Genomic DNA, 18,889 nt, shown 5'->3' on the forward strand with positions numbered 1-18,889 from the left:
ACGTGAAAGCGGAAACGCGTCTCCCTGCGGTTCATGATGATGATAGCTTGCTTCGCTACGCGCGCGCAGACAGCTCGCGCATGCAAATGAACAGAAACCGTCATCGACTGATCAAAAACTATTTGCGGCAGTAGAACAGCGTCACGTGGGCCCAATTGCGGGCGATATCAGTGTGCTGCCAACGGTCGTTGACAAACAACATCGCGCAGGCCCGAAAAGCTTCTGCGCGGCCGACCGCGAAAACAGCTGATGACCGACTGGTGTGCTTGCGACGCGACGCGACGCCGTGCCCGGTTTCCTCGGCTCTCGGGAGAACGGTAAGAAAAAAAAAAGATTTTTTTGCGTAGGTATTTTGAGCACTTAACGCGCTGGAGCCGCAAAGCTCGGCGCAGTTATTACGAGCCGGACGCAAGGAAACACCACACGTCTCGCTTTGGCGAGCGCGGCAGGCCGAATCACCATTTCCCAACATTTCCTGTTTCTGCCCGTTTCGACGGTGCTTTTTGTTTTGGTTTTGTTCGGCTGGTGTGTGTGGCTGGCTGTGCTGCATTCGCTTTTCGCCATTGCTGCCGTGTGCTCCGGGGGCATTTCGGGGCAAGAGATATGGGTCTGCACCGCGGCCCGACGTCGCTAGCGTCGGCGGCGTGAACACTTCTCTGGCGTCGTCGACGTAGCTGAGGACCGGGAAGCGGCGGCCGCACGATCCGATGAGCAGACGGCACCACTCGAGCCGCGTGAGTACTGCGAGAGCCACCGCCGAGGTCGGTCGTCCGTCGACGACGAACAAGCAACTAGGTTGCGCGCTGGAGCGAGAGATATATACTTTTTGGGCACATTTTTTTTCCGGACGGCCCGCGGCTCCTTGTTCGCTACGGAGCGCGATCAGCATCTGGCGACAGACCGGCCACGGAAAGGCTGCAGTACTTAAGCGCTAACCCTCGAAAGACAAATTGGTTGCTGCCGTTTGGGCAGACGATTTCGGCTGCGGGAGCGAGCGAGGGAGGTCAGTAAAAGCAAAGCCTTTTTTCTTTATTCTGCTTCCCCACCGTGGTTGTTTTTTTGTGCTAGCGTAGTCCGAGCGTCACCCGTCGATAAATGCGACGGCGGCTGAGACGGTTCTGAACTCTGGGGGACAGGTTTTGTTACTCGGAGTGATTGGTGGCGGTCCCTCTTCGACTGGTCTTTTCGGGTCGACGTCGGCTCGGTCGTGTGCTTGGTGCGTCGTCGCCGTGTCGTCCCACGCTTGACGGCGTTGACGACTTCTGTCGTTCCTTCGGTGACCATGGATCTTTTACTTGTTTTTCTTTTTTTATAGGCCCGAGAGAGCGCTGTGTTGCGCAGCTGCTCGCTTCGCGTGTCGGTGATGTGAGGCTCTCCCCCGATGATGCTTGTCATGCACGCGCCAGTTCGGTTGAGGTCACTACCGTTTCGATAGTGTAGTTCTGTTGTCGCGGTGGCGGAATGCGGATTGTACGGACGGACGGACCGATTGATAATCGATTGCACAAGTGACCGAGAACTGCGCCTGTTTAAAAACAAACAAAAAAGCGAGCCGCAGAGAGCGGGCACTCGGACCTCACGGGTCGAAAGGTAGAGGAGCAGCGATCACGAGGAACTTGCGCAGTGCGGTCGAGTTTTTTTTGAGTGATGCGTACGAGTACGATAAAATGACTGCAGGAATCCAGCTGCGAAAGTGAAATACCTTTTTTGTCCTTGTTTGTATAGCAGAGCCGATAGATGTATTCTTTGTGTAGCGTGCTTAGCGAAGCCGATGCTGCGGTTATTCAGACCCAAGCAGAATTGCGATCATTATTTCTGGGTAGGTGTGGCCGAGGTCAGACAAGATCAGTTGAAACTTTCAAAAAAGATGATTTCAAACAACCGATATTTAATTTGTTACGGTCGGCTTACGATTGGTCACGGCTGTGCAATCGAAATATCAGTTGGTCGTTTTTGACTGAGGCGTGATTGTAGACCGAGGAGGGAGCTGTATGCTAATAGGGCACACTTAATTACTGTCGTGAATGTCAGATCCAGTGTTCTGCCGTGTAAAGCCGTAGAGTGGTTAAACTTAATGAGTTGGTTAATTTTTAGCTCATTCATTGTCAATTAATGAGTTGGTTAATTTTTAGCTCATTCATTGTCAATTTCAGGTATACTTCTGAAATGAGAAGTATGCCTGATAATCTGTATGTATGACTGCACTGCTGAATTGAAAGACATGTTACGTTACGTCATGAAAGCGTTATTTTCCTCATTGTGTCACCTATGTACGACGGGGCATGAGAATTACGATAATGCATATTTTGAATCTTCAGAACGGGCTGTGGGGCACGATATGACTGTACCCTTTGCGTGCTCCAACTCAACTCTCACCATTAGCTATTGTTTTATGGGTCTATTACCTCCGTTTCCACTATTGTTCGTGTTGCTTAATTTTTTTTTGCCATTACCTATTGTTTCCCACCAAGCGTCTTCCTCTCCTGGGCCTTTTCATCTTTGTTCGGTCTGACTGTCCTTAGAAAGTCATTTGATGGAGCTGCACTTGTGAGGTCTCTGTCTCCACATCGTACTAACTTGCGTAGGGTTGTTCTTGTGCCTGACTTCAGGTAGCAACAGTAGTTGGTGCCAAGACCACAGTTTTTCTATTGTACTGATTGCTAAACCTTGCTTTGAAACCAGGCTATTCCCAATGACCGCTTCACAGAGGTTGACAGACAGTGGGATGGTGGCACGCTGTAATTTTCATTTCTCCACTTTATTCGTGCTTTGAGCCGTGCTGGGCAGTTCGTCCGAATGCCACTGGTGGTATGAGCACTAGAAAGTAGTGGTTCTTTTATTACTGAAAAAAACAATAATTTATGCATGTTTCATATATACTGGGGTGTATGGCAAATTTCTCTAGTGTCAATTAAAAACTACGTGAAGTTTTAAATATTTCGAAATGTACTCAGATAATCTCGGATACCTTTTAATACTGGGTTCTGTATATCGGGACAAGCGTGTCAAAAGAAGCCATTGCTCTAACAATGCACAGCATACCACAGCAGTCGTACTTGATGAATGAGTGTTAGTGGTCCCCGAGTTTGCTGTACATTATGAGCAGTTTAACCCTGAGTTAGAGCATTCCTTGAAAAATAGAACATATTTAATTTGGCCCAAGTGCTAATTCATTCATGTTAAATTGTTGTTCTGCTGTTTTGTCTATATTTATTTTGACTGTAAAAGCTAATAATTTTTTAATGCAGATTTAATTTTTAATGTCTGTCTTGCATTTTTTTCTTGCTCCTACTGATTGGCATGTGTCTGTGTGGCCTCGAGGCCAGTTTTCTGTTCTGTTCCACCATAGTTAGCCAGTCAGGAGCTTCTATGTGCGGTGTGACATGTGTCGGTGTGATTGCACAATGCCATCCGCCGTGTGACCGAAGGCTGCCTGCATTGTTGGAATTTTTCAGGGCTGCCGTTCTGGCTGCTGTGTTCTTTTAAATTTTTGTTGCGCTTTTAAAGGCATGACCTGAAGAGGTGGGGAGCTTGAAGCAAGATAGTGCTGCTTAGCTTAGCTGCCATGCTTTCAGTTTAGTTTTGCTTGCTTTGGTTTCCACTGCATTGGATTGTGCTAAAATAGCAACATATAAAGGAGGTGGTGCGATGGTCTGCGACAGTGTTTCAGGCCTCCTGTACATGATAATTACAAAATCAGAATACTCGCATATATTTGATAATATATCCTAACTGTTTTGAGAACGAGTAGACCGGTGTTAAGACTGGCATATCTGGTGGATTTCTGTGTCGCTTGAATGGCTACTCTCTTGCATGGAGACAGTGCTTTTATGTCGGGTGTTCAACCTAATTAACTTTCCAAATGAATGGTAGTTGTCAGGTTCAATCTGCTTAGTACTGACTTGAACCTTTTCTCATTATATTACCTCCTAATCTTTGACTGCATGCAAAAGCAGCGAGAGATGGGACAAGCCATGACACACATACTTCCATCTCTTGCTGCCCTGTAGGTTTGCTCGTGGTGATAGCGTTATCGTTTAGCCTCATCTAACCCACTGACTGTAAATGTGACTCAGCTGTGTACGGTTGCTACAAGGCAGTCTCTTAAACTTCAGAGCTGTGATATTTATTGGTAAAATTATCTTGGAGACAAGGGCACATTTAACAGCTCCATTGAATCATATTTTTTTGTCCACAAAATCTGGTGGGTGGAATTATTGTCTTATTATCTGTGGGAGGTATCTGAAGCCCAAGAGAAATCTTATCAAACAAGTTTCACTGTGTGCTTGCTCGAAAGTTGAAAGCAGTGATAAACTGGCTCTGCAGTTCTGCAGATAAATATCTAAGCCAAGCCATAATCTGGCATGGACTACTCTTACTGCTCTGCCTGCCAGGGTGCCTCAATTAGCCATGATAAAGATAACAGCAAGAAAGATTTGTGAATTCTCATGCCAAACAACTACTTATCACCTTCATTTATTTTTTTTTCATGAACTGTGATTGCGCTGTGCCAGTATTTGCAGGCATAACCATAGCGACCAAAGTTTTGCTGGCATTCTGTTCTTGTATCTCTAATTTTATATCTGTCTCTAGGAACTTCTATCTGTATCTGTCTCTAGCCTGTAGAACCTTGTTTTTAGTCAAGACTCATGACATCTTTTTCTACCCCAAAGACAGTCCCGAATAGACATTCCTTGTAGAGTGGCTAGCTACCCACAGGCAGCTGAGAAACCACTTCAAAATTAAGGTCAGTGGTGCCGAGTCGTCTTTTGCTTTGTTTGTTACTTCTGCTAATGTGGTGAAGTTAATTGAACTGCCCACTGGTAGGCCTAATGATAGCTTTAAATTTGCTTGTATGCCATGTGCCCCGTCTACTTTTGGCGGCCGCTGTTTGCGTGTGTGGGGACTTTACTTGCAGAGAGCAGTCGTCTTCTCACACTCTGGGACCCGAGAATGCAGTAGGAGACCCACTGTAACACGCCGAGAGAGCTTTTTTTTTTTTTGCATTACGGCCCGTTTACTTTTGACAAAGACTGTACACACGGCCAAGTCTTTAACTGGCTCGGGTGTTGTATGGCTAAATGCACCTTGTAAAAGGTTCTTTTCGGCTACACCGCTTGCATATTCATGCTGTAATTTGAAATGTGAGATGGCATTTCGTGGTTCCTTTTTGTCCATGTAATGTTTTAATGGAGCACTTGCGTGTTTAGATCACAGTTATCAGAAGTATTCGTCTGCCACTACGAAGAGCCGAAACAGAGTACGCAGCAGTGGTTCTGGTGGCGCATTTGCGCTTACTCTGGGTAGACGACTTGTCCGCCATGAAAGGAGTTCTTGCAGGGAGCGAAAAGCTAGTGGTGCGCATTGACTTGTCACTAGGTGTCATTTATCTGCCATTGGGGAGACCAAATGAAGCCCAGCGAGAAGTCAGGCTACTTGGCCCACATACTTTTGGCAAGCACCGCAGGGGACCTAATGTTTCGTTCTTTCTCGGTCTCCTCCCTGCAGGGGTTGTCCGCCTGTGGTGGCGGACCCACCGGCGGCTTCAGCGTGTGCTGAGCAGGGCAGCGTCCAGCGACCAGCTCTGGTGGCAGGAGCGGCATGAGTCGGCAGGCGGCCGGCAGCAAGGGGGGTGGCGGCGGTGGCGGCAAGTCCGAGGCAGGTGGATACCCCGCCCGCGGTGGTGCAGCGGCGGGTACGGGGGACGCGTCCGTAGGGGGCCGAGGGCCCTTCCCGGGTGGCAGTGCCTCGCCGGCAGCCTCGACGTCCACCTCGGCCTCGGCCCTGGCCAGCTTGTTCGAGTGCCCCGTGTGCTTCGACTACGTGCTGCCCCCCATCCTGCAGTGCCAGAACGGACACCTGGTATGCTCTTCGTGCCGACAGAAGCTCACCTGCTGTCCCACCTGCCGGGGGCCCATCGGTGAGTGGATAGTGGACATGGACGCACATGTCCATCAACATGCGGCGTGGTATGATATCACATTTGGCTCTGACATGTGCTTCATGTGATGTCAGGCCAGTGGGTCTGTGGATAATTTGTCAACATGGACACCGTAATGGCTCGTGTGTTGATGGGGCAAAGTTTGTGGTCAACAGAGTTTAATCTGGAGTCTGACTGCGTGTCAGGTCTCAGGGTGATGTATGCTTTCTTTGTGTGTGTAGAAATGGAACTTTGTACCTGCAGGAACAATACCGCCAACAGCGTGCCAATGGCAAGAGGCTGTTGTGGCTGTAGTGTTTTGCCTTTGCACTCCTAAGAGCAGCTTGTCGAGAGGCATTGTTGAGAGCATAAGGAGATCCTTGATCTTAACTATGATCATATTAGCTTCAGAAAGTGGGGTTCGGCTCGTTTGAGCTGCGCTCATTGAAGAAGTGGCGCCTGGAATCGACGAAAACTGTCCACCTTTTTTTTCTCTCGCCCTGTTCCCTGTGCAGGCAACATCCGCAACCTGGCCATGGAGAAAGTGGCCAACACGGTGTTCTTCCCGTGCAAGTACTCGATCACGGGCTGCCCCGCCCTGCTCTCGCACTCCGACAAGCCCGAGCACGAGGAGGCCTGCGAGTTCAGGTCCGTTTCTCCTCCCCCCCTTTTAAGGCAGAGGCCTTTAATGGCTCATACTCATGGCCTTGGCTCTGTCCGTCCGTCCGTTACATCTGAAATGAGTCATAACTAGTCGTCATTAACCTGTCATCAACTAATTAATCATTTAATTAGCAATGACTAGCTAGTCATCAACTAATTAGTCATTGCTAACTAGTCGTTAATCAGTCATAACTAGTTGGTCATGACTGGTTAGTCATTAACCAGTCATGACTAGTTATTCACAGGTCATGACTAATTAGTCATGACTAGCCAATCCAAGTTGCCCCATAGCTGTGTCCTGTGTGCCTGCGGCAAGTTGCGTGCCAAGGCTTTTGCCTCGCGCACTTTGGGTCGTCAGAGTGCCCCCTGAATTCTTTTTTGTTCTCGCAGCTGCCGTTGTTCTCCAGGGGAACACATTTTCCTTGACTTGCGCACGCATGTGGTAGCCAGGGGGGTTGATAGGGTTTGAGTGACAGAAACTGCTGCCAGGCTGTGCAGTGTATCTGTTGGTGAGCTCAGGTCGCCAGCAGTTGGCAGGCGTACTGCCAGTGACGCGATTGCTGCACCAATTGCGCCAAAAGGCAAAGCCTGTTACATGCTGCTACATTATGACAAAACACGAACAGTCTGCGCCTAGCCTGTGGCAAAACTCCGTATTTCCTTGAGAACAAAATTCTCTTGTGCTGCGTGTTATCCTTTGTGAACGTACGCATGCTGCATATCATGCTGGCTGGGCCCGTTGTCACCCCACTTAAAGAAAACGGAGAAGCGAAGTCGGCTTGCAGCACGCAGGATTTACTGTGGTTATCCTCTGGTGTGGAGGGCACGCTGGAAATGCGCATGGCAAAAACATGCACCAACAGCACCGGTCTTGACTTCCACGTCCTTGTTCGGCTGAAGTGGGAAACTGCATGCTACCTCAAAGTTCTCTGTGGGCGTCGATCTTGGGGTTCACTTTATTGCTGGATCAGAAAGATGCGGATTGTTCCGCATAATTTTTTTTCTCACTCACGTCGAACTGTCTCCCCACTGCGTGGTCCCCATATTCAACGGCACTCAACTTCAATTTTGCATTGTAGCTTCCTCACGGTAGCTGATCACAGTGTGCTGAAACTGTCTAATAACCCGATTCTTCTTCCCTTTTATAGATCGGTTTTCCTTTAAAACATAGTTACTAAAAGGCAAAAGACAGTGTGCATTGGCGCGTCATTTTTCGCTGCATGTGAGTCGCACCGACGCGATATCTAAAAATAACGCAACTTATACACCTGAAAATACAGCACATATCTATGCCAAAAGGCACTTTAGCTTTCTCCAAAGGCTGCTCCAAAGTTCCCTCGTCCAATCATGTCACTGTACTGTATTTTGGTTGGTTCTTGCCAGTCTCCCCTCTTTGTCAGCCTGGTCAGGTGCTAAAATCATAGTAAAATATCTTACGTTACCAAGTCGGAACATTGCTTGGTGTTTCTAAACCTGCATAGGTTTTTTTTAAAAGTTCACAGTGGGAAACGTTTACATTTTTTTACCTTGTCAGCACTGAGCATTGAAATTTTTTTCATTTTTTTTTGTTATTGTGAACTAGGTACTGGTATGTGATTTGAAATGTCAAACATTTTGATGTGTATTTCACTATTGAACTCGCACAGAAAAAAAATAATTTACTTTTAAGGGGGGACGAGGGTCTTAAAACTGACCTTTTTACTTGTGGCTAGAACCTCATGAAATTTTGCACACAGATGCGTTTTTCTCTTCTGGTTTCAAATATGTGCTCATAATTGAGCTGGTGGTCTTAGATCTCGCAAAGTCTGGAATGTAATTAGGTAATTTCTTACGCAGCTTTAAGGAACTTTCTCACTGCATTCTGTTGCTTTTAATTACATGAATTGATAGCCAGAGAGTTCCCATACCCGATGACATTCTTCGTTTTTCTCTAAAGGCATGTCATCATGATATACTACACCGAGAGTAACAGGTTGCAGTATTTGACACCAACTTGTTAAGCTAATTGTAAATTGCTATTTATACGTGGCATAAACAAAAAAAGTAAGAATGTCATCGGGTATGAGAATTCACTGGCTATCAATTCATGTAATTAAAAGCACCAAAATGCAATGAGAAAGTTTATTAAAGCTGCGTAAGAAATTACCTAATTGCGCTCTAAAACTTAACATAACTTTTGATCTAAGACGACCAGCTCAATTATGATTACATTTTTGGGATCAGGAGAGCAAAATGCATCTGTGTGCAAAATTTCATGAGATTTGAGCCATAAATAGAAAGGTCAGTTTTAAGACCCTCATCCCCCCTTTTTTAGAAGGCTGCTTTCTGTGAATCAGTGTGGCAGAGCTGCATTTAACCATGAAGCAGCACGTGACAGCCCAATCACAACTTTCAGTGGCACTCATCGTTGACATTTTCACCGTGCCATTGGTCTGACCATGTTCTCTTTTCCTCCTTGTTTCTGCCTCAATGTGGACGCAGGCCGTACGTGTGCCCCTGTCCCGGCGCATCGTGCAAGTGGCAGGGCTCCCTCGACCAGGTGATGGCACACCTCGTCCACTCGCACAAGTCCATCACGACACTTCAAGGTGAGCGAGTAGTCATGCCTGCACGGCTAGAAACTGTTGACTAGGCGACTGTCGTCACTTGTTTAGTGGCAATCGTCATAGCACGACACCTTTTAACTGGCTATGGAGGGGGAGCTATGGAACACAAATTCGTTGTCTCTTCCTACAGGGCTGTTCGATATATAGGGTAAGACTTGCATGTCATGTGTTCATTAAAGGGGCCCAGAAACACAATCTTAGTTAACTGTTTTGCCTGTTGATTGCATACAGTAAGTTATAATGGTGCTATTAGCGTCGGTAATACCGCATACATTCCGTTTTTTAATATTTTAATGTCCTCCCAAAAACAACTTCATGGCTCTGATGATGTCGCCACACAGTGGCGGGTTTTTAGCAGCGGATATGACATCACCTGGCGCGAGCTTGATGATCGGACAAACAGTAAATATACTGCAAACTGTGTGAATAAATAGAGACACATTTTGTCACCTGTCTGCGTTTTATATTAGATCAACAAAAACAACTTGTTTGTCTTAGAAAAAAGCCCTGAAAGCAAGCAAAATAAAAATACACCACCAGGGGCGCTCTGCCATGGAAACGACGCTGCCAGTCTCAGCAAGAACGAGTTACAGAGAGCAGGCAATCATGGAGTACAAACTTCCGCGACGTGCTCTGGCTGGCTGTTTTGATTGGTTGCGCCAAGTGCCGTCATTGGGAGAGCGAAATAGGAGTGGGAAGCCCCGCCAAAATCGAGTTGAGGGCAGCGTTTTGTTTGCTTGTATTTTGAAATTTCTTCACTGAATAACTCCCGTTCCTGTGCATCAATTCCTGTAATTCTTTTTAAGTCAGCATCTCTGTGACATAAAGAACCCACTTGAAGTATAGCCGGTATTCCCCCAGGCAGTGTTTCGCAGCCCCTTTAAGAATGCTTAGGAGTAGTTCAATGTAGCCAGTAATTCGTAATACCCATGTTCGTTACTTCGAGGTGTGACTGTACTTTGGGACAAGTGAGGCATGTGGACGTTGACGAATGTGTTGCTCTTCAAGATAGGCTTCAGTCTGTGAACACCCATAGGATCTGAGCTGAGTGCCGACAAGTCTGAAATTAAGGGGGGCAGCCTGGTCCTGAAAAAAAAGATGTTATTAATGAAGTCACAGTTGAGAAATCTTCAGGGAATATGTATTTTTGTGTGCCGACTCTAAACATGTCATTTAATTCCACGTAAAACAATGCCTTGAGCACTTCTGTAATTTTCATGCATGTATTTTGTGAAGAGCTTTGAAAAAAATTTCTTGCGGGAAACTTGCTGAAATGTATGCCATTGGGTTCTCTTGACACCAAGGAATGCAATAAAGGGTAAAAGTGTCTTCCTGCCTATCATAGAACTTAAGTTATAGGGTTTTGAAGTTGTCGCTTCAGAAATGAGAAGAACAGTGTGTTTTCGTGTTACTGAAGTCGCAGCTTCAGTACCTTATATCTCAAGTTCTATGATAGCCAGGATGATAATTTTACCCTTACTGCATTCCTTGGTATGAGGAGAACCCTATGGCATACATTTCAGCGAGTTTCCCGCAGCAAATTTTCTTCGAAACTCTTTGCAGAATACTAGCATAAAAATTGCGTAAGTGCTCAAAGAATTGTTCTACATGAAATTAAATGACATATCTAGAATCAGCGCACAAAAATACATGTGCCTTGGAAAATTTCATAACTATGACTAGATTAATAAAATTTTCTTTTCAAGACCAGCTCCTTTAAGTGAATGTGATGCAAAGCGTTCTTCTCCTGTCCATCTTTCCGCCAGGCGAGGACATTGTGTTCCTGGCGACGGACATCAACCTGCCGGGCGCCGTCGACTGGGTGATGATGCAGTCCTGCTTCGGCCACCACTTCATGCTGGTGCTGGAGAAGCAGGAGAAGTACGACGGCCACCAGCAGTTCTTCGCCGTGGTGCAGCTCATCGGCTCGCGCAAGCAGGCCGACAACTTCATCTACCGGCTCGAGCTCAACGGCCACAAGCGCCGGCTCACCTGGGAGGCCACGCCCCGCAGCATCCACGAGGGCGTCCAGGCGGCCATCATGAGCAGCGACTGCCTCGTCTTCGACACCAGCATCGCCCAGCTGTTCGCCGACAGCGGAAACCTGGGCATCAATGTCACCATCTCCTTGTCCTGAGCGGACGCGACGTCGTCGTGCCGCGCTCGTGGCAGGTCTCAGAACTGGGTCATCGCGGTGGGTCGCACTTGTCGGGGTTCGTGACGGTCGTGAAAGAACGCCGTTGTGATTGTGGTGTCGATGTAACGGTCGCTTTTCTTCGGGTGTCACCGTCGCGCTTCATCATTGCGCCATCCACGGTGAGAATGCGTGCCCACTTCGAAAAGTGCGTCAAGACCTCGCCCTGCAAGGCGCTGCCATGTTCATGGGGCACGAACTGCTTTGTGAACGTTGATGCATTTCCGGGACGCCTGTGCGTGAATGTATTCAGCGAGGACGTGCTCTCCCCTAGAACGTTCACTGCTCGGGTTATTTGCATTTGTGAGTGCATAACGGTGCGACTTGTTTGGTCTAGACTGCGCTCTCGTAGTGCGGAGCTTCTGTTCACCGCACTGTCACCACCAACAAGTGCTGCTGGCCCTTCATCTGTGTGTGCCAGGACAGCTTCCCAATGTGTGCCGCCCCTTCAACAGGTCTTTGGGTGATGCCATCAACTCACACTGCACTAATGACCTTTTGAAACCTGTGCAGCTGTTATGCGGATAAGTGCAGCACTTGAGCTCTCATTGCTTGGACAACTGCAGCGACACCTGTGATATGGAGTGCTTCTCTTTTTTTTTTACGAACATTATCTTTCGCAGCGTGGACACTCCATGGTGTACTGTTTGCAGTATAGCTCCTTGAGGACCGCAACACACTCCCATCGAGGCATCAGCGTTATGCTTAGGAAAACGACAGTGTTGCATGAGCGTCGTGCTGCCGCAACCATAGTCACGTGTTGTTGCTCACCTAATCACGCCACAACCGCCTTGGAGTCATTGCGGAGATGTCAGCGGTGGGGTGCGCATCAAAAGCGCAAAGCCTTCGAACAAACAAACAGAGGTGAAACGTTGCCGGGGCACAACCTTCCATGACAGTCGGCAACTTTCGGGCCAGGCTTACATTCTACTGTTGTGGCTGGCCTGAAACTTGTCATTTTAATTGGGGTCTTTCGAGTTGCGTTATATAAATAATGTCAGGATTTTCCTTATGGTGACCATATCCACCATCAGGTTTTGAAATGAATTGAAGATGCATTAACTGTAACCTGGGGCAAATTTCCAGCCGGGCAATTGCAGCCACTACCATCAGTTCTTGCAACCCGGCTCCTAGATTTAATACGGACGGTTAGCGCAGGTTTTAGATTTGTTTGCTGAAAGTTTCGGACACTTAAACAAGATAAACCGGTGGAATGTCAATACTTAACCACTGACCCACAGATGTGGACGTTACGGCGATCTCCATCCCTTTTGTTCTTCTGTGAACTAGGTGCAATCGCATTGAACTTTTGTGGTACCCAGGAAGGAAGGAGAAAAAATAATTGTAAATCTTTCCACGCGACGGGAATGTGCCCGCTTAGTTCACAAACACAACTACGACAAACTATAAGCCTGAGGTCTTTCGACGACGATAACTTTCGGAGGAGGTTGACAGATAGCTGTTGTAGCCGCCTTCATGTTCGTCACTTCCACAGGTGGCGAGAGAAGACCGCTGTGCAGGGCTTACTTTCTCCCCGCGGCATTATCTTAAAAGATGTCTGCTCGCCGCGGTGTGTCAGTCGGTCAAGTTGCGACCCGACTATGCTGTGTTCACAAAATGCCCTGCACACACTTGCATACACTGCCGCCGATATTTCGTGCCGGGTGATCGCACCTTCTCGCCGCAGCTTTTTTTTCTTTCTCTCGCAGATGCGCATTGCCACGGCTTCCGCAGCTAACAGACTGCAGTCTCCCTTTTTTCGTATTGCGTGAAATCCGGTCGTGGACGTTGTCTGGACTTGGTTGGCTAGGCAGCTCTGGCCTTCTTTTCCTGTCGAGAAATTTTCCAGCTTCCACGGTCTCACTTTTCGGCCACACAGGTCCTTTCTGTGTGCCATGCTTGTCTGTACGTCCGCCCTAATGAGCATGCACTTGTAAACGAGTCCCAAAGTCATGGAGGACTCCCCAGTTGAGTTGACAAAATCCGATCAAATGTTGCCCAAAGGGAAGAAAAACCTGGCAAAACGTTCCGTAATATACATAATTTCCGCACTGTTCGTCGCAAGCTGCACGAATGTGGCAGAATTTGGAGCTTGCAGCGCGTGAAGTTTCTGCAGCCTGCCTGTATTTTCTGTCTGTGACTCAGTTGTTGCTTTGATGTGTGCTGCCGGACGCTAATTCATTTGACATGCTGTTCGAGGCAGAAGGAATTAAAGAGTGTACATATGTTGCATAGTAAAGAAATAAATCTTTTAGTACCAACATTTGTCTTCCATTGAGGCATGGATCAGCCGAAACAAATGGGAGTAACTGGAACGCTGGCTTCACTCTTCACAACAAACACCTCCCGAGGAAGAAATCTTTGAGGAAAAAAGTACAACTCTTTATCAACAATGTGGGAAAGACATCATGCTTGTCTTACAAGAACATGTTTTATACTTTCATTTTTTTTTCACATTTAACGATCTTCAACAAACTCAGCACTTTGGTGCGCGTGGTGTCATGGTTTACAAAATCCTTACCGGGACTGTGATAAGAAGCACTTTTGCGAGAGACCATTTCTACCGCTATACCAATCTTGCAAAAAGCCAGCATTGGTCAGGCGAGATTACTTGCGCTCAGCCGCACATTAACGTGCAGTCATGCAAAATATGTGCTGCACACAATGTGGCCAAGGCATGCCCGCCAATGTGAACAATGATAACAGTCCTGCATGCAATGATCTTATTTTTTTTCTCTCTTATCTGAAACTTGCATCTTGGAGAATGGAACAAGCACCAATCCTACCGGTGTGATGCAAGTTCTTGACAATCCCTCGTGCCACTGAAAAAAAGTGCAAGCCCTAAAAGACCAAAAAAAGAACAACTCCAGGAAACTAGGGTCTCTCCCATACACACAAAAACACTGAAAAGTCTTGAAGTTTGTGAAAAGAATGCCCCACCGCACCACTCATTTCTGATTCTCTTAACGGTTGCTGAACAGTGGAACTCTCCACACACGAGCTCTCGTCTTTCTTTTTTTTCAGTCGTCACCGTATCACGCACAGAACTACCTCAGTGTTCAAGAGAATTCTTAGCCAAAAAAAAAAATGCCACAATTGAGATTGTATCCGTCCACAAAGACTAGGGTTCACCAAAGTTCGCCGAAGCGGCCACTGCACAGAGTCACTATGCCGGTGAACACACTCCTCCGGTCACGAGTTGCTGGTTGTCATCACTTGGGTGGAGGTCTTCAGTCACGGGGTGCCTCATTTTCTACTTGGAGTCTCTTCGTGCTGAACACAACACTTTGTCTAACAAGCAGAACACGTCGCGCAAACACTCCACAATTTCACCGTCCTGCAGATCTTCGCTACAAATGCCTGAAAATCCTGTTCTTTTTCACCTGTAACACTGAGCAGTTAAAGAAAAAACTACACAGTAAACTCCACAAAACTTGGCTTAACGTTTCTGCAAAAACCTTCCCCCCCAACCTCTTGAACATCGCTTCCGCCATAACCACCCATTACATGCCATCTTGCATGTTCAAATCCACCACCCAGAGTTTTAAGGCTGCTGTTTGCCACCCCCAATGATAACACTGGCGGAGGAAAGAATAGGCTAATAATACCACTGCTGCACATTTTAAGGGGGGACGAGGGTCTTAAAACTGACCTTTTTATTTGTGGCTAGAATCTCATGAAATTTTGCACACAGATGCGTTTTTCTCTTCTGATTTCAAAAATGTAGTCATAATTGAGCTGATGGTCTTAGAACAAGAGTTAGCTTAAATTCTAGAGTGTAATTAGGTAATTTCTTAGGCAGCTTTAATGAACTTTCTCACTGCATTTTGTTGCTTTTAATTACATGAATTGATAGCCACCAATTTCCCATACCCAATGACATTCTTACTTTTTTTGTTTAGGCCACATATAAAGAGCAATTTACAATTAGCTTAACGAGTTGCAGTGTCAAATCCTACGACCTGTTACTCTCGACATAGCATATCAGGATGACATGCCTTAGAGAAAAAAGTAAGAATGTCACTGAGTATGGGAACTCTCTGGCTATCAATTCATGTAAATAAAAGCAACAAAATGCAATGAGAAAGTTCATTAAAGCTGCGTAAGAAATTACCTAATTACATTCTAGACTTTGTAAGATCTAAGACAACCAGCTCAATTATGATTACATATTTAGAATCAGAAGAGAAAAATACATCTATGTGCAAAATTTCATGACATTCTAGCCATAAATAAAAAAGTTAGTTTTAAGACCCTCGTCCCCCCTTAAAAAGAATAAGATGCGCAACGTGACTGCAAAGACGTTGATGAACTCCGCACACACAGTGGAAAGATGGTAGTGCCCTAGAGTTGAAGCTTGATAGAAGCACACATTATGCATTCAAAGCGAACGAAAACGTATTAACTGCGCCTTAGCATGCCAACGCTGCTGACTCAGCTCTTGAGGTTGAAGACTGTCTTGTTGTTACACAAAATGCCAACGAAACAGCACAGTTTTTTTTTCATGAGTCTATTTCAATATTTCAGCCTCTCCCCACCACCACCAAAGGTTGATGATGGGGAAAGTACCAACGATGATCCAGGCTAAATGCCCATGGCACCATAATCTGAGTATTAGCCCCCTGAGGAAGCTGCGAGTATAAGGCCACTACTTGCCAACAAACTAATGCCAAAAACTTCGCTTTATGCGCCTCGAGCCAAGTACCAAGGTTAACTTGGTCATCTAGTCACTGACACGTTACTATGTCCACTCCGCTTTTACTTGCATTGCTGAGTTGGCTACGAAACCAAACCTGCCAATTGTTGGGTTAGTTCAGTACCTGAAGAGTAACAGCACATAGCACAGACTAACTATCCTTGGCTGGTTACCACCCGGGAAGTAACGTATGGAGAACAGATATGTTTAGGTCCCATCCAAATCTGCACATGTCAATACAGATTCCATCAAAATGGCAGTTTCCACGGGGCGTGTTGCGCCTGCCATTTTTGGGTTAATGCCTCAAGTGTGACTTAACAACACTGTGCTTTAAATCATAACGGAGAAAGCTCCCAGCAATGGTGCCCACACGATCACACTCAAACAAACCAGCACTCACGGCACTTTGGCCAAGTCGTTTCTGCGACTTATTCCACAATAACTATCACCAACACACGGCCACAACTGTGGCCCACCGGCGCGAAAATTCCTGGCATTAGCTGCCACACGCATTTCTGCAGCCGAAACAAACAAACAAAAAAAACGCATTCAATGTGTCGGAGTCCCTGCTCCAAGCATCTGCTGGTCTTCTTGGCTCCTCAAGTTCGGGTCCACTTTGCAGAGGTTTGTCCCACACTGCCGTGACAGCACCAACGAGACTAGGCTGAGACGAAGAGTGCAGCTTGGTCGGCGCTCGGCTGTCACAAGACCTGGCTAACCGAGCTCTGGCTTCCGTAGACGACGGCGCCGACAAAATTGACGGCGGCGGCTAGCACAAAGACGGGGAACCAGCGGCCGTGCGACTGCGTCACCAGCTCGGCCGTCAGTGGTCCGCACAGTATTCCGGGAATGGTCGCCTGCACGCAATGAGCCACCCTCGTAAGCAAACAAACAAAAAGATAGCCGATGATTGCGCTTCTCATTAGTCCGATTTTTGAGCGCAGCTGCTGCGGTACTCGAACCATAGGCGAGTGCATACGGAATACGCAGTGCTGAATGGAGGTGGATCTGGATTTCAACTTGGGCAGCGCGCACAGCGTCCTATCGCCACTGAGCCTCGCCTTGGGCGAACGGCAGCGCGCACTACTCTGGCGCCTGAAGCCTGAACGATCGCTGGCTGGGTGATCGCTCCCATGCAATAAGTGACATAAGTGTCTTTGACACCATGTACAGGGTGCGCCACACCTAGAGAGATTATTTCAGTGCATGATTTTAGCATGACGGCGTTAAGGAGCTCGTGTCGCAGAAAAACCGGCGTCATTGACCGGGAGCGAAAAATCATCAGAGAAGCAACCTACGAGGCAGGTAGGCCACCTAGGTCATGTAACCTTCTGGCATGATCACAACCTGCCCTCCGGATTATGAGCAAACTGACCGCCGTGGCAGGCGGCAGTTATACTAATGATCGGTTGTGAGAGGTTGCTCGGGTAGAGCAACTTGTGTCGCACAAGCTCCACCGGTGGCAGCACCTGCCATCACAGAGCAGTGGTGCATTGCTTAACTACTGTACCACTGCGCCACGCCATTAACCCATTAAAGCTATAGAGTCACACCCTTACGGCAGAGCACTAGTGTCCCATCCAATTTTTGCAGTTTGCTCACCACCACCAGAGGGCGCCTCACACACGCAACGTAAAAGCAGAGAGGTTAAAGCAGAGAGACCTCTGCGACTAGTCGAAGAGGTCTGCTGCGGGTCATCTTCTTCATCACTAGGGGCCGGAAATTTAGGCTCTAAAGAACCCGAAATAGGCAGGCATCTAGGCTCTAAAAAATATGGAAACAGGCGCTGTAAAGCAAGAATAGGCGCTTTGAATAATACTCTTTATTCATAAGTACAAGATTTGTAAGTCAAGCACGGAGCGTACGCAGTCCTCAACTGAAGCAATAAAGCGCATTCTCAGGCTTTAGAACTTGAAGCTCCTTCGGTTTTCGCTGAACACAGCTTTGTACTTTAAAAGGCTTCTCTTGACATCACATGAACTTAGTGGCGCGAACCTAAAACACGAGTTGATAAAGGCTTAGGCCTTCAGGTGATAGGGCCGTATCGCCTCCGCGTAGAAAGTCTCTGATTTGGGAAATTGTTTCTAGGCATCTATTTTTTTTCTACCAATTTTTGCATCTTTGTAGAAGCAGTAGCGCCCTTTCCTTCCAGTCCCCGAAGTGCTGCTGGTATTACTGCCACTGCCTTCAACAATTCATCTATTGAGAGTCCAGCCTTTTTCAACTTTGTCATCCTTTCCGTCATTTTTGAGAAGTTTGCATCAATGTATGTCAGGTCTCTTTCCAAACTTGCCTTTTGCTACACTTCGAGATAAACACTTCGTTACACTGCGTTCAAGTTACAATTTGAGAAAAACGTTCGGCGGGACCAGCGCCTTTTGTGCGTGCATCGGCGCGCGCCTTTCACCATACATAGATGTCTCAAAATCGAAAAACGGCACTGAGGACCGAAGTGCCGAATTTCGGCATTGATAGGCAAAAAGTGCGGTTAAACAGGTAGTATTTTCTAAAAAATGACAAAAAGGCAGGCAAGTGCCAAAATCCCCCGTTTAGGCATTTATAGGCATGTTTAGGCAAATGCCTATATTTCCGGGCCCTATTCATCACAAAGGTTATAAGTGTAGCACAGTGAAAACGTATTTAAAGTAAATGGCGAATAGTAAGACCAATTTATAACACTGTTAAATAAAAATAAAAAAAATTGGCTGTGGTTTAGCTCTGGTTCAACCTTGTAGAGTAGTGAGAGGTACATACCCCTGGCTACGCTTAGGTTTTGCTTGAAAATAAGATGCACGGTTTCGATGGAGGCT

The 18,889-nt window shown here is 46.9% G+C and overlaps 2 protein-coding genes across 5 annotated transcripts in view; one reads left to right on the forward strand and one right to left on the reverse strand.

Moving 5' to 3' along the window:
* LOC149366250 (E3 ubiquitin-protein ligase Siah1-like) lies at positions 1-13,646 on the forward strand. 4 transcript variants are annotated; one of them, XM_089549850.1, is made up of 5 exons: positions 1-317; positions 5,509-5,920; positions 6,436-6,568; positions 9,065-9,171; positions 10,956-13,646. In XM_089549850.1, the coding sequence occupies exons 2-5, from the start codon at positions 5,602-5,604 to the stop codon at positions 11,324-11,326; spliced, it is 930 nt and encodes a 309-aa protein (XP_089405976.1). In that variant the 5' UTR covers positions 1-317; positions 5,509-5,601; the 3' UTR covers positions 11,327-13,646. The 4 variants fall into 4 exon arrangements, with proteins under 4 accessions (XP_089405976.1, XP_089405968.1, XP_089405983.1 ...); XM_089549842.1 differs by lacking the exon at positions 1-317 and adding an exon at positions 390-734; XM_089549857.1 differs by lacking the exon at positions 1-317 and adding an exon at positions 746-1,003.
* LOC149366251 (uncharacterized) overlaps positions 13,611-18,889 on the reverse strand; it is a 22,942-nt gene continuing 17,663 nt past the window's right edge. The window contains exon 4 of the mRNA XM_089549832.1: positions 13,611-16,936. Coding sequence (XP_089405958.1) covers positions 16,781-16,936 — 156 coding nt within the window. The 3' untranslated portion in view covers positions 13,611-16,780. The remainder of the gene's footprint in view (positions 16,937-18,889) is intronic.

Source organism: Amblyomma mixtum, chromosome 1 (genome assembly GCF_055824585.1).
Source record: "Amblyomma mixtum isolate Tamu chromosome 1, ASM5582458v1, whole genome shotgun sequence".
Lineage (NCBI taxonomy): Eukaryota > Metazoa > Arthropoda > Arachnida > Ixodida > Ixodidae > Amblyomma > Amblyomma mixtum.

Coding starts and splice junctions, on each gene's coding strand:
- LOC149366250 (XM_089549850.1), top strand. CDS start 5,602: ATGAGTCGGCAGGCGGCCGGCAGCAAGGGGGGTGGCGGCGGTGGCGGC. Junction 5,921..6,435: donor CACCTGCCGGGGGCCCATCG/GTGAGTGGATAG, acceptor TTCCCTGTGCAG/GCAACATCCGCAACCTGGCC. Junction 9,172..10,955: donor GTCCATCACGACACTTCAAG/GTGAGCGAGTAG, acceptor TCTTTCCGCCAG/GCGAGGACATTGTGTTCCTG.